This window comes from Bombina bombina, chromosome 4 (assembly GCF_027579735.1).
Source record: "Bombina bombina isolate aBomBom1 chromosome 4, aBomBom1.pri, whole genome shotgun sequence".
Lineage (NCBI taxonomy): Eukaryota > Metazoa > Chordata > Amphibia > Anura > Bombinatoridae > Bombina > Bombina bombina.
This window is the reverse complement of record NC_069502.1, coordinates 188,065,495-188,080,069: the sequence shown is the minus strand read 5'-3', so window position 1 is coordinate 188,080,069 and position 14,575 is coordinate 188,065,495. Positions and strand designations below refer to the sequence as shown.

The 14,575-nt window shown below is 37.6% G+C and overlaps 2 protein-coding genes across 3 annotated transcripts in view; one reads left to right on the top strand and one right to left on the bottom strand.

The window, feature by feature from the left end:
• The window catches only part of EIPR1 (EARP complex and GARP complex interacting protein 1), a 595,922-nt gene extending 585,325 nt beyond the window's left edge, over positions 1–10,597 (bottom strand). The window contains exon 1 of the mRNA XM_053709730.1: positions 10,441–10,597. Coding sequence (XP_053565705.1) covers positions 10,441–10,482 — 42 coding nt within the window. The 5' untranslated portion in view covers positions 10,483–10,597. The remainder of the gene's footprint in view (positions 1–10,440) is intronic.
• A 96-nt stretch (positions 10,598–10,693) lies between these two features.
• TRAPPC12 (trafficking protein particle complex subunit 12) overlaps positions 10,694–14,575 on the top strand; it is a 496,716-nt gene continuing 492,834 nt past the window's right edge. The window contains exon 1 of one of the 2 annotated variants that reach the window (XM_053709729.1): positions 10,694–10,807. The gene's annotated coding sequence lies outside the window, so the exon portion shown is untranslated. The remainder of the gene's footprint in view (positions 10,808–14,575) is intronic. The other variant, XM_053709728.1, reaches the window with a different exon arrangement.

The following is a 14,575-nucleotide window of genomic DNA, read 5'->3' as shown; positions in this document are numbered from 1 at the left end:
CATCCCTTTAAGATGGGGCATTTTTTATTTCATTTCTTTTATACATATCTTAGTGCAGTGTATTTGTACTGTTTTTTACATCTTACACCACACTACACTCATCTAGTGGTATCTACTGAGTATATTAGATTAGTGCAGTTGTATTTTCAATTACTTCATTGCTTATATGGGTCACTGTTACCCGTGTACACTGATACGCATTTGAGGTCTTAAACTCATATTAGATAGGGTTTTTATGTTTAATACAACAGCGAAATACTACAGGACTATAGTATAGCACAGCTATCCACCTTTTTTCTTGTGTTAGAGTTGTAGTCACTTTAGCAGGCCACATTTGGCTAGCTGCATATTGTTCTAGTGATATAACACTTCTTTATCTATGTATACACATATATTATAGGCATGTTTAGAGATATACCTTCTTCTCCATATATACATGTATGCTTTTGTATGTAAGGTTATATACAAGTTTAACTACGTTGCTATATGCTAGATGGCCTGTGCATTTTTGGTAGATATTTTACTTATTATTTCTACGTTTGCATATATCTTTCTACATTCAGGTATATTTGATTTATGAAAGTATTTCATGCCCAAAATGTTTGCCTTAAATCATTCATTCATTTGTTTATTTCCTTTTTATTTCCTCTTCATTGTTTGCAGCACACACTCTGGTGTTTATATCTTGTAATGTGCAATGTGAGTGTACATACATATGTACTAACATGTCAGGGTGTATTAGTTCTTTCACTCTTTTACGTTTTATGACCAACAGTGTACCTTTTTTATTGGTCTTAATCTTGTCCAATGAGTGTTGATTTTGTCTTTTAAATAGCCAGCACACTTGTTTCCAATTAGCTATGATTACGGTTTTTACCGAAACATGTTAGCGGAACAACCTTGGTAACACTGTTATGCTGGATCCCCCATTTCTTCTTATTGCATTTTTATCCTAAGTGGAATCTAATAAAGACTTTGGTTTTTAACTGCAGCCTGGATATCAGTTTTTTCGTTTGATGTCTATTTTGCCAGCGCTCTGGGCTGCATCAGGAGCCACTCCCCCTACTATTCTCAATATTGGGCATCCCTTCCTGACGCTGAACCCTGCAAGCCTCCTGGTAGGCTAAGCATCCCATTGGCTGTGACGACCGACGCCCATCACATGACCGGAACCGGCTGGATAGAGGCATCGAGGTTGTCTTAGACGCCGTGGGTCACGAAGCATTCAGCAGGACTTTCAAGGTGCGATTTTGAAACTACAAGCAAGAAGGGTGAGTCACACAGCTACTAGCTGTTTGGGTATTGCTATCGATATCCTGTGGCAACACTGTACTGCCTACTGAAGGGCGACGCATTCATTATCTACTGTTTGCCTTACATGAAACTCACCTGTTTACTACAATGATGCACTTTGTTCCTGCCTTCTTTGCTTGAGGGGATGTTTGTGCTTTTGAATCTTTGATATTGCGGTTGTCTACAGTGACTTGTCCTTTAAACCTGCATAAGGGGTTGAGTGGAATAGATATCCACATGGTGGCTTTACAAATATATATTTATACACGGGAGTCCCTTTACTAAATCCTTTTTTGACTGCTATATATATATATATATATATAAATAAATAAATAAATAAATAAAGATTACTGGTTTTTCAATTCTCAAAACTGTGAATTTATTCATGCCTCTTCTTCACAGCAACAATGTTATAAATTAAATATTCAGAGTTGAGAAAAAACAATTTATGTAATAACTTACCTGATAAATTAATTTCTTTCATATTGGCAAGAGTCCATGAGCTAGTGACGTATGGGATATATAATCCTACCAGGAGGGGCAAAGTTTCCCAAACCTCAAAATGCCTATAAATACACCCATCACCACACCCACAATTCAGTTTAACGAATAGCCAAGTAGTGGGGTGATAGAAAAAGGAGTAAAAAGCATCAAGAAAAGGAACTGGAAATACAATTGTGCTTTATACAAAAAAACATAACCACCATAAAAAGGGTGGGTCTCATGGACTCTTGCCAATATGAAAGAAATGAATTTATCAGTTCTTACATAAATGATGTTTTCTTTCATGTAATTGGCAAGAGTCCATGAGCTAGTGACGTATGGGATATTAATACCCAAGATGTGGAACTCCACAGAAGAGTCACTAGAGAGGGAGGGATAAAAACAGCCATTTTCCGCTGAAAAAATTAAATCCACATCCAAAAAAAATAAGATTTTCTCATAATTAAAAAGAAAAAACTTAAAACATAAGCAGAGGAATCAAACTGAAACAGCTGCCTGAAGAACCTTTCTACCAAAAACTGCTTCCGAAGAGGCTAATACATAAAAACGGTAGACTTTAGTAAATGTATGCAAAGAAGACCTGCTGCTGCTTTGCAAATCTGATCAACGGAAACTTCATTCTTAAAAGCCCACAAAGTGGAAACTGATCTAGTAAAATGAGCTGTGATTCTCTGAGGCGGGGCCTGACCCGACTCCAAATAAGCCTGATGAATCAAAAGCTTTAACAAGGATGCCAAGGAAATGGCAGAAGCTTTCTGACCTTTCCTAGGACCAGAAAAGACAACAAATAGACTAGAAGATTTCCTGAAATCTTTAGTAGCTTCAACATAATATTTCAAAGCTCTTACAACATCCCGATAATGTAAGGATCTCTCCAAAGAATTCTTAGGATTAGGACACAAAGAGGGAACAACAATTTCCCTATTAATGTTGTTAGAATTCACAACTTTAGGTAAAAATTTAAATGAAGTGCGCAAAACTGCCTTATCCTGATGGAAAATCAGAAATGGAGACTCACAAGAAAGAGCAGATAATTTGGAAACTCTTCTAACAGAAGAGATGGCCAAAAGGAACAACACTTTCCAAGAAAGTATCCAAAGAATGCATAGGCTCAAAAGGAGGAGCCTGTAAAGCCTTCAAAACCAAATTAAGACTCCAAGGAGGAGAGACTGATTTCATGACAGGTTTGATACGGACCAAAGTCTGCAGAAAACTGTGAATATCAGGAAGCTTAGCAATCTTTCTGTGAAATAAAACAGAAAGAGCAGAGATTTGTCCCTTCAAGGAACTTGCAGACAAACCTTTATCCAAACCATCCTGAAGAAACTGTAAAATTCTAGGAATTCTAAAAGAATGCCAGGAGAATTTATGAGAACACCATGAAATATAAGTCTTCCAAACTCGATAATAAATCTTCCTAGAAACAGATTTACGAGCCTGTAACATAATATTAATCACTGAATCAGAGAAACCTCTATGACTAAGCCCTAAGCGTTCAATTTCCATACCTTCAAATTTAACAATTTGAGATCCTGATGGAAAAACAGTCCTTGAGACAGAAGGTCTGGTCTTAAAGGAAGTAGCCAAGGTTGGCAACTGAACATCCGGACAAGATCCGCATACCAGAACCTGTGAGGCCATGCTGGTGCTACCAGAAACACAAACGATTGTTCCATGATGATCTTGGAGATCACTCTTGGAAGAAGAAATAGAGGCGGGAAGATATAAGCAGGTTGGTAAAACCAAGGAACTGTTAACACATCCACCGACTCCACCTGAAGATCCCTGGACCTGGACAAGTACCTGGGAAGTTTCTTGTTTAGATGGGAAGCCATCAGATCTATTTCTGGAAGACCCCACATCTGAACAATCTGAAAAAAAAACACATCTGGATGGAGAGACCACTCCCCCGGATGTAAAGTCTGACGGCTGAGATAATCCGCTTCTCAATTGTCTACACCTGGGATATGAAATGCAGAAATTAGACTAGAGCTGGATTCCGCCCAAGAAAGTATCTGAGATACTTCTTTCATAGCTTGGGGACTATGAGTCCCACCCTGATGATTGACATAAGCCACAGTTGTGATATTGTCTGTCTGAAAACAAATGAATGGTTCTCTCTTCAACAGAGGCCAAACCTGAAGAGCCCTGAAAAAGCACGGAGTTCTAAAATATTGATTGGTGACCTCGCCTCTTGAGGTTTCCAAACCCCTTGTGCTGTCAGAGATCCCCGGACAGCTGCCCAACCTGAAAGACTTGCATCTGTTGTGATTACAGTCCAGGTTGGACGAACAAAAGAGGCCCCTTGAACTATACGATGGTGGTCTAACCACCAAGTCAGAGAGAGTCGAACATTGGGATTTAAGCATATTAACTGTGATATCTTTGTATAACCCCGGCACCGTTGTTTCAGCATCCAAAGCTGGAGAGGTCTCATATGAAAATGAGCAAAGGGGATCGCGTCTGATGCTGCAGTCATGAGACCTAAAACTTCCATGCACATAACCACTGAAAGAAATGATTGAAACTGAAGGTTCCGACAAGCTGAAACCAATTTTATTTGTCTCTTGTCTGTTAGAGACAGAGTCATGGACATTGAATCTATCTGGAAACCTAAAAAGTTGACCCTGTCTAAAGAATCAAAGAACACTGTGGTAAATTGATCCTCCAAACATGTCTTTGAAGAAACAACACTAGTTTATTCATGTGAGATTCGGCAGAATGTAAAGACTGAGCTAATACCAAGATATCGTCCAAATAAGGAAACACCGCAATACCCTGTTCTCTGATTACAGAGAGTAGGGCACCGAGAACCTTTGAAAAGATTCTTGGAGCTGTCGCTAGGCCAAATGGAAGAGCGACAAATTGGTAATGCTTGTCTAGAAAAGAGAATCTCAGAAACAGATAGTGATGTGAATGAGTCAGAATATGAAGATATGCATCCTGTAAGTCTATCGTGGACATATAATGACCTTGCTGAACAAAAAGGCAGAATAGTCCTTATAGTCACCATTTTTAAAGTTGGCACTCTTACAAAACAATTCAATATTTTCAGATCCAGAACTGGCCTGAATGAATTTTCTCTCTTTGGGACAATGAATAGATTTGAATAAAACCCCAGACCCTGTTCCTGAAACGGAACTTGTATGATTACCCCTGAAAGCTCTAGATCTGAAACACACTTCAGAAAAGCCTGAGCCTTCAATGGATTTGCTGGAATGCGTGAGAGAAAATATCTTCTCACAGGAGGTCTTACTCTGAATCCTATTTGATATCGATACCCTTGAGAGACAATACTCTGGATAAAATGATTTTGGACAGAATCTGCCCAAATGTTTTGGAAACATTTTAATCTGCCCCCCCCCCCCCCCCCCACCAGCTGCAATGAGGGCCGCACCATCATGCAGACTTGGGGGCTGGCTTTGGTTTCTTAAAAGGCTTGGATTTATTCCAACTTGAAGAAGGTTTCCAATTGGAACCAGATTCTTTGGGGGATGGATTTGTATTCTGTTCTTTATTCTGTCAAACAAAAACTATTAGAAGCTTTAGATTTACCCTTAGATCTTTTATCCTGAGGTAAAAAAAAAAAAAAAAAAACTCCCTTTCCCCAGTGACAGTTGAAATAATTGAATCCAACTGAGAACCAAATAAATTGTTACCTTGGAAAGAAAGATATAGTAATCTAGACTTAGATACCATGTCAGCATTCCAATACTTGAGCCACAAAGCTCTTCTAGCTAAAATAGCTAAAAAGACATAGATTTAACATCAGTTTTGATTATATCAAAAATAGCATCACAAACAAAATGATTAGCATGTTGAAACAAGCGAACAATGCTAGACAAATCAGGATCTGTTTCCTGTTGCGCTAAGCTTTCCAACCAGAAAGTTGATGCAGCTGCAACATCAGCCATAGAAATGACAGGCCTGAAAAGATAGCCAGAATATAAATAAGCTTTCCTTAGATAAGATTCAAGTTTTCTATCTAAAGGATCCTTAAAGGAAGTACTATCTTCCATAGGGATAGTAGTACGTTTGGCAAAAGTAGAAATAGACCTATCAAAGGATACAACTTTTTAAACCTAGAAGAAGGAATAAAAGAAGTACCAGGCCTATTCCATTCCTTTGAAATCACAGAAGGTTTATAAACAGAATTTAAATGTAGTGATGCACCGAAACCGAATCCGAAAATCCGGGATGCACTTGGCCGAAAACCGAAACTGATACCGAAAATGTATTTTATCAAATTATTTTTTTTAGTTTTGTTTTTTTGCATAATTAGAACCAATAAAAAAATCCCACACTTTTATTGAAAGTAACACACTAAAATTGGACAAAAATATCTTAAAACAATAATATGCAACACAATAATTTTACCAAGAAAAAAAAAAAAAAAACAGGCAAACAATAATGCCATTTTCGGCCAAAATGTTTCTGCGGCCAAAATTTTGGTGCATCCCTACTTAAAACAATTATAAATATCAATATACTGTATTATTCTTCATTTAGTTCTATGTAACAGTATCATATTTAACAGGTTTTTTTTACTAACTATCCAAATAAAGTATAGTCCTAGAAAACTCATTATATGCAGAACAGAAAGTCAAGTAAAAATTTTAAACATGCTACACAATAATTTTACCGAAAATAACAGGCTAAAAAACCGAAAACCGAAATTTCGGTGCATCCCTATTTAAATGTTTACTAGTTTTAGTATAAAGAGGACTAGTTTCCTCAATATCCAAAGTAATTAACACCTCTTTTAACAAGGAACGAATATACTCCATCTTCAAGAGATAATTAGATTTGTCAGTGTCAATATCTGAGGAAGGATCTTCTGAGTCAGATCCTCATCAGAGGAGTATAATTCAGTATATTGTCGGTCATTTGAAATTTCATCAACTTTATGAGAAGTTTTAAAAGACGTTTATTAGAAGGCGGAATAGCAGACAAAGCCTTCTGAATCGCATCAGCAATAAATTATTTTATATTCACAGGGATATCATGTACATTATATGTTGAAGGAATAACAGGCATTGTACTAGTACTGATGGATACATTCTCTGCATGTAAAGGCTTATGACAACTGTTACATACTACAGCTGGAGATATAATCTCCGCTAACTTACAACAGATACACTTATCTTTGGTAGAACTGTTATCAGGCAGCAGGGATCCAACAGTGTTTTCTGAGACAGGATCAGATTGAGACATCTTGCAAATGTAAGAGAAAAAACAACATATAAAGCAAAATTATCAATTTCCTTATATGGCAGTTTTAGGAATGGGAAAAAAAATGCAAACAGCATAGCCCTCTGAGCATAGAAAAAGGCAAGAGACATATCAGAAGTGGAGTTTAAATAATTTAATTATTTGGCGCCAAGTATGACACGCAACACAAAATGAATTTTTTTTGAGCTAACAACATCCGGAAATGACGCAACCTTGTGCAAGGAGACCTGGCGTCAACTAAGATGCCCGAAATGACAAATTTGCGTCACCGAACGTACTTTTGCGCCAAAAAAAATTCTCACGCCAAGAATGACGCAATAAATATCAGCAATTTGCGGCCTCGCGAGCCTAATTTTGCCTGAGAAAATTAATGAAAAACAATCAATTTAAAGAAAAGACTATACCCCAGGTAAGAAAAAATAACTTCCTAAATATGTTTTCCCAATTTTGAAACTGAAAGTCTGCAATAGGAAATATACATAAACCTGACTCATGGCAAATATAAGTACAATACATATATTTAGAACTTTACATTAATACATAAAGTGCCAAACCATAGCTGAGAGACATACTTACAGAAAGACACCCATCCGCATATAGCAGATAGCCAAACCAGTACTGAAACGGTTATCAATAGAGGTAATGGAATATGAGAGTATATCGTTGATCTGAAAATGGAGGTAGGAGATGAATCTCTACGACTGATAACAGAGAACGTATGAAAAGATTTCGCGCGAGGAAAACCATAGAATTCAATAGGTGATACTCCATTCACATCCCTCTGACATTCACTCTACTCTGAGAGGAATCAGGCTTCAAAATGCTGAGAAGCGCATATCACAGAAGAAAATCAAGCACAAACTTACTTCACCACCTCCATAGGGAGGCTAAGTTTGTAAAACTGAATTGTGGGGTGGTGAGGGGTGTATTTATAGGCATTTTGAGGTTTGGGAAACTTTGCCCCTTCTGGTAGGATTGTATATCTAGCTCATGGACTCTTGCCAATTACATGAAAGAAACATAAATGACGCTTACCTGATAATTTTATTTCCATCGAGGGGAGGAGAGTCCACGGCTTCATTCAGTACTTGTGGGAAATAAGAACGTGGCCACCAGGAGGAGGCAAAGACACCCCAGCCAAAGGCTTAAATACCTCCCCCATCTTCCTCATCCGCCAGTCATCCTGCTGAGGGAACAAGGAACAGTAGGAGAAATATCAGGGTATAAATGATGCCAGAAGGAGAAAAAACAAAATTTAGGTCCGCCCACCGGAGCAAGCGGGGACCGTGGACTCTCCTCCCCTCGATGGAAATAAAATTATCAGGTAAGCATAATTTATGTTCTCCGTCTAAAGGGGAGGAGAGTCCACGGCTTCATTCATTACTTGTGGGAACAAATACCCGAGCTCTAGAGGACACTGAATGAAGAACGGGAGGGCAAAAAAATGCGGACCCTAATCTGAGGGCACCACAGTCTGTAAAACATTTCTCCCAAAAACTGCTTTCGCCAAAGCAAAAACGTAAAATTTGTAAAACCTTGTAAAGGTATGCAAGGTGGACCAGGTAGCCGCCTTACAAATCTGCTCCATAGTGGCCTCATTCTTGAAGGTCCAAGAAAAAGCCACAGCTCTAGTCGAATGAGCTGAGATCCTCTGTGGTTTAATAAATGCTCTGTTTAATTTATAAAAATTCATAAAGGTAACACCACTACCTATGTGACTTCTTGACAGCAAAAGAAGAACAAAATCCTACTTGAAAAAATAGTGATGGGATGGTCAAAAGAAACTATTTTTTTTAAATCATTATTAGCTGTGAAACTTGAAATTATTATTATTATTTTTTTGGGGATGGAATGGCACCTATTGTGGAAATGAGTAGACAATGAGTGTATCAAGTGGCTAAAACCCATGGTTTTCTTGCAACACCACATTTATTTATCAATGAGCTATTAATCATTTTAATCTACATAAAATATATAAAATAACTATATTTCACAAAATTTGCATACAAAATAAATGTGTTATAAGCATTAACCTGTTCTCTGATAATATTTGTGCTATTATGCATAATCAGCAACTCCAAAGACATACATCTAACTCATAAAAAAAAACAACTCAGTATACTGATCGGATCTCTTTAACTATCGCACGTTATGCACAAGTATAACTAAGTGCCTGCACCGATCACGTAATCACTGTGTAGCATGAAGGGTTGCCAGGTGTCCATTGTTCAACCGAACAGTACAGTATTTTAGCAGGTTATCCAGTAAAATCTTCACAAAAACACTGGACACATAAAGGCAGAGTTTTTATTTAGTCGTCTTTGTTTTTTGTTGTTGTTGTTTTTTGGATGAGTGTAATCCCTCCTATGCCTCAATGCATTACAAATATTGAGCAGAAAAATGAGGGTCAGTCATAGAGTATCACATTTCTACTGTTCACATGTGCTACTGGCAACCAAATAGGTACATTTATTGATTTGTATGTTTCTGGCAGCCAAGTAGTAAAATGACTGCCTAGTTGTGAAAAATGTACACGTAGAATTAAATCTGGGGTCTAAACTAGAGCTTTGGTGGGGAAGCATTGTGTGGCCCCACAAACCATTGTGCAAAGTCACCTACAGATTGTTCGTTTTTTATTATAGAGGACATCTGGCAACTGTAGTAGCATGTAGCTGGGGCTGGTGCAGGAGACAGTCTAGTCAAAAATAACCTCTTCATGATTACGATAGGGCATGCAATTTTAAACAATTTTACAATTTACTTTCATCATTAATTTTGCTTTGTTCTCTTGCTATTTGTAGTTGAAAGCAAACCTAGGTAGGCTCATATGCTAATGTCTTAGCTCTTAAAGGCCGCCTCTTATCTGAATGCATTTTTACATTGTTTTCCACAACTAGAGGCCGTTAGTTCATGTGTATCATATAGATAACATTGTGCTCATGCCCGTGGAGTTACCTAGGAGCCAGCAATGATTGGCTGTCAAGAGAACTGAAATAAGGGGGCAGTCTGCAGAGGCTTAGATACAAGGTATTCACAGAAGTAAAAAGTGTATTAATATAACTGTGTTGGTTTAAGGTTATGCAAAACTGGGGAATGGGCAATAAAGGGATTAACTATCTTTTTAAACAATAACAATTCTGTTGTAGACTGTCCCTTTCAGGGTAACAGAAATTCTACAAATTCCAGAGATACAAAAAGTGAAAAATACACAACTACATAATGGAAGAACATTAAATTGCACATTTCTGTTTACTACATGCGAGTAAAGCTTTTAATCTTGAAATAAATATTCATTAAAGGAAAAGCTCACAGCACAAGACAAGATGCTCTTTCCAATGTGTCAACTTGTCAAAGCCACGCTGACATAATATATACTGTAGAGATTGGTTGCATCAGCTAGCACAAACAGACCTGAAATTCTAGACCATAGATGACAGGAGCATCGTCTTCCATTGCGATTGTCAACGTCAAATCAGCAAAACCGACAGATTAATCTGGTCCCAAACACTAAAAGGCATTTTATGGCACAAAAAGGCTTCCGTAGCAAATGTGTTCCTGGATTGATCAGATTAAAACTTGTCAATAAAGTTAATTAAAAAAAAAAATACGCATGAGTTTTCGTTTTGGACGTCGCTACTATTCCTAGTGCGCATGCGCATTTCCGAAATCATGGCTTGGGCTGTGACTGCGCGCATGCGTTGTGGATGCCGGTAGTAGCTGTGTGAAAAGAGGTTTGGGCAGCTTTTTCCGACAGGTGTGGGTTCTCTATCCTGTTCAGGTGAGAGTGAATAACTTAAGGATCATCACCTGCATTTGCTTTATTACAGTTTAGTAAAAAAGAGTCTTGTTGCAAGCCATTTGTACAAAGGTTCCCTGTGAGGAAGAGTCTTCATTCTGTTTTATTGATGTAAACATACTTACGTTACAGACGCAGCTCTTTTCCATTACACGTTGTATGGAACGCGCTAGTGCCAGTGTTGTCTAAAATTTGTTTTATTCATTTGTGGCTGTTGTTATCATTATAAGCATCACACAACTGTCTTTAAAGAGATATTGTACACCAACATTTTGTATCATTATATGTGAAAGAACAACAGTTTTAACAGGCTACAATTATTTTTTTCTTTTTGCATGAACAATTCTAAAGTAAAATCTGTTTAAATTGAAAGTTTAATATTTGGAATTGCATGATCATGTACAAATGGGTCCTTGTATTCTCTTGCACACTGGCTGACTTGGACAATTCCCACAGAAAAGGAATGCTGGGTAAAAACACTGTAATACATTGTGAATTACTGTTTGTTAGATGGAACAGAGAAAGTAATTAATATGTCCCTTTAATTACTAGTGAGGTGGCCCTTTGTAGTACAGATGTATGTGGTTGTAGAGAACTACGCCTAGATTTATTTATATATATAGGCTACACTATAGAAGTCCCCCTAACTGGATCTTGGATTCAAAGTTCCGGAAAAGGGAATAGGAGCGCTAAAGTGTATATATAAAACAGGATAAATCAAGAACAAAGCTGACTGAAAAGGAGGGTGATAATGACAGTGGTATATCTAATAATATATAATATAACACCTACAGTTGGTCTTTCTATATAGACAAATAAGTATAGAAACTGGTAGTTTCAAAAATGCTTAGAACAATTTATTTATATTAAAAACTTATATAAAAAAAATTTAAGTAAAAAATGATTGACTCGGGATTGGTCGCTCTCACATATATATTACGTCAGGTCAAAAACTTTTCAGATAAAATACAATACAATCGGATTCAATGTTATAGAAATACATATAATACAATTGGTATACAATGTAAAAGATATAAAGTGCAAATAATGAATACACTAATAGAAATGATAATCTTAGATTAAAATAGTGCAATGTCTGCAAGGCCGTCTTTAATATTGACTGGACCCTGGGCAAAAATGTTCTTGCCCCCCCCCCCCTCCATCCCAACATCCCAAAAAACAACTAAATCAATGTTTTTTTAATTATTAGCCCACCGGTGGATCATCCACTGCTGGGCTAATCATTTAAAAAAAAAATGAAATAAATTGCAATATGTGAAACTGGACCTAAGCAGTACTAATAAGTAATTAAATATATAAATTCCTCCACTGTGGATTAATTTAATATTCTTTTGAATGTGATTCTGATGTGAGGTTAGCTGGTTAAAGAAATTTAGGGCAGCCAACAGGAGCATAGTAAGGTAAAGTCTGAGAAGGAAGCATGGAGGTGCAGACAATTATAAGTTTACTGACTGGAACAGCAGAACTACTATGGGAAGCTGTAAAATCTGAGACAGAGAGAAAATAAAACCTAGAAAAATAAACATTACCTTAATGTGTGAAGTATCAGCATGACACTATACATCAGCCACAGCAGCACATGTCACTTCTTTGCTAGGAACAAGTTCCCTCTCACCCTGCACTAGACAATGCTGCATGGAGAGGGGCGTGTGTGCACTCACTTATTCTTCCCACTGACACCTTTCTACAAAGCACTGTTCCCCTAACAAACTTCAGTTAGTTGATCTTAGGGCCACAGCAGAAAGATTAGGGCTAAGGGGACCAGTAGACTGGATGCTGTCTGTCCAAGGCTGCATGGATACAGTGTGAGATGAGTCACACAGCCTTAAGACTGAAGAGAGCAGTGTATGCAGCTGCACAGATGCTCAAATCCTCACGTGCCTGTCGCTCCAGCTTTCTGCTGCATGCGCCTACAGTCAGCCCTACCCAGAAACAATCCCCACAACCAGAGCAGTTACCTGGTAACAGTGGTAACCCCAGCAGGACCTTTTCTGATGCAGTGGGAATGGCTGGATGCCAAGTTAGGGCTTTGCATTTAGTGCTGCACAGTGCACATCTAAAACAGCACATGGCAATAGCAATGACACTGGCACGGTCTGGCACAGTTTTTAAAAATAAATAAATATATAAGCAGAGTACTTTTGACTGTGACAATATTAGGACTGAATGTGTGTGTTCCCCATGTCACATCAGCAATCTGGTTGAACCATAAAGAAAATATATATATATTTTTTTAAGCACTCTTGGGCCCCTCAACAGAGACTGGGCCCTGGGCAGCAGCCCCTTTTGCTCTGTGTTAAAGACGGCCCTGAATGTCTGGATAGATCTCCGGTAAGGATACCGATTGGTTACCTATGCAAACGTGTACACGTGCAATAAAAGGTGGTAAACTGTGGAAAATACAGTCAAAAAATGGCTAAAAATTGTGAAAAATGCAAAAATATATAAAAATTAAAATTAAAAATCATATTGTGAAATATATGTGAAAAATATGTGAAAAAAATATATATTAAAGTGTCCAAATCAAAAATAAGAAAAAATCCAAAGGTAAAACTCCAATGATAATATGTATATAATACCCCAAAAATATATAAATATGCGTATGTGTGCAGTGGTATTATAGTACTGGTGATATCATCCAAGTGTCCAAATAAGTGTGTATACTATTAGTAGTGATTCCTGTGTCCAAACTCGATATCCAAGAAGTCCCACTGCTGGGGTAACTAGTAATAAACAATTCAATCCTAAAAAAGAAAGAAAAAGAAAAAAAAGTGTACAAAATGCCGTTTATAGGTAGAGGCTATTGTTGTTGCACTCACCCAAATAAACGATCCTGAGAGAAATAGAAAGCCTCACAAATCCTGGTGGGGATACTGGTCGACGCGTTTCAGCCCTTATATAGGGCCTTTTTCAAGACATGTCTTATGCATGATAATTTGTGCAATAACATGTTCTAATTTATTAGAGCATTTTGTTTATGCATTGGAATGTTTCTTTAAAGGGGGAGTGTACTGTTATATTTTTTTCCCTTATAATATATTCACAATTATCCATTTTGCCTATTGGAGTGTATTAAATGGTTTACAAATACACTTATTTCAAATAGCTGATTTTGCCTATTGCGTCCCCGCCCATTAGGGGTGTTGAATATATTCGTTGGCACGATGCATCGCGATGCAGACTTCAACGATTCTGCATCAATGCAGTCAAGAGCCCTAATCGATTCACACAATGACGTCACGTGACCCTGCCTTCAGGTCCGACAGAGGCAGGAAAAAATACAAAGCGCTGGATTTGCGACATTAATTTATATATTTAAATCCCTGCACCTGCAGTGCATAACTGACCTGTGTTCTCTCTCCTCCGCATTCTCTTGGGACACATCTTCAGTTCTTTTCCCATGAGCGGCACAGTATGCTAGCGCTGTTGCGTGGGGCTTAGTAAGCAAGGGAGCGTCTAATGGGCGGTCCATGGAATATAGTGCTACCAGTAGCGTTACGCTATTTCCGCTGTAGGGAAAAAAAAAATGTTAAAAATCACTGCACTACAGCACAGTGGGAGATGACTCAGTGTTTATTCAACTGTTCATGAAAACAAAATCTGCAACGTGGCTAATGCTATGGCTAATGTCATTTATAACATAAGTTCAATAAGTGATAATTAATCATTTATATTTGTCTTTATAAACATTAATAATACAATTTTCCTTTGAAGTATGTAGGAATTATT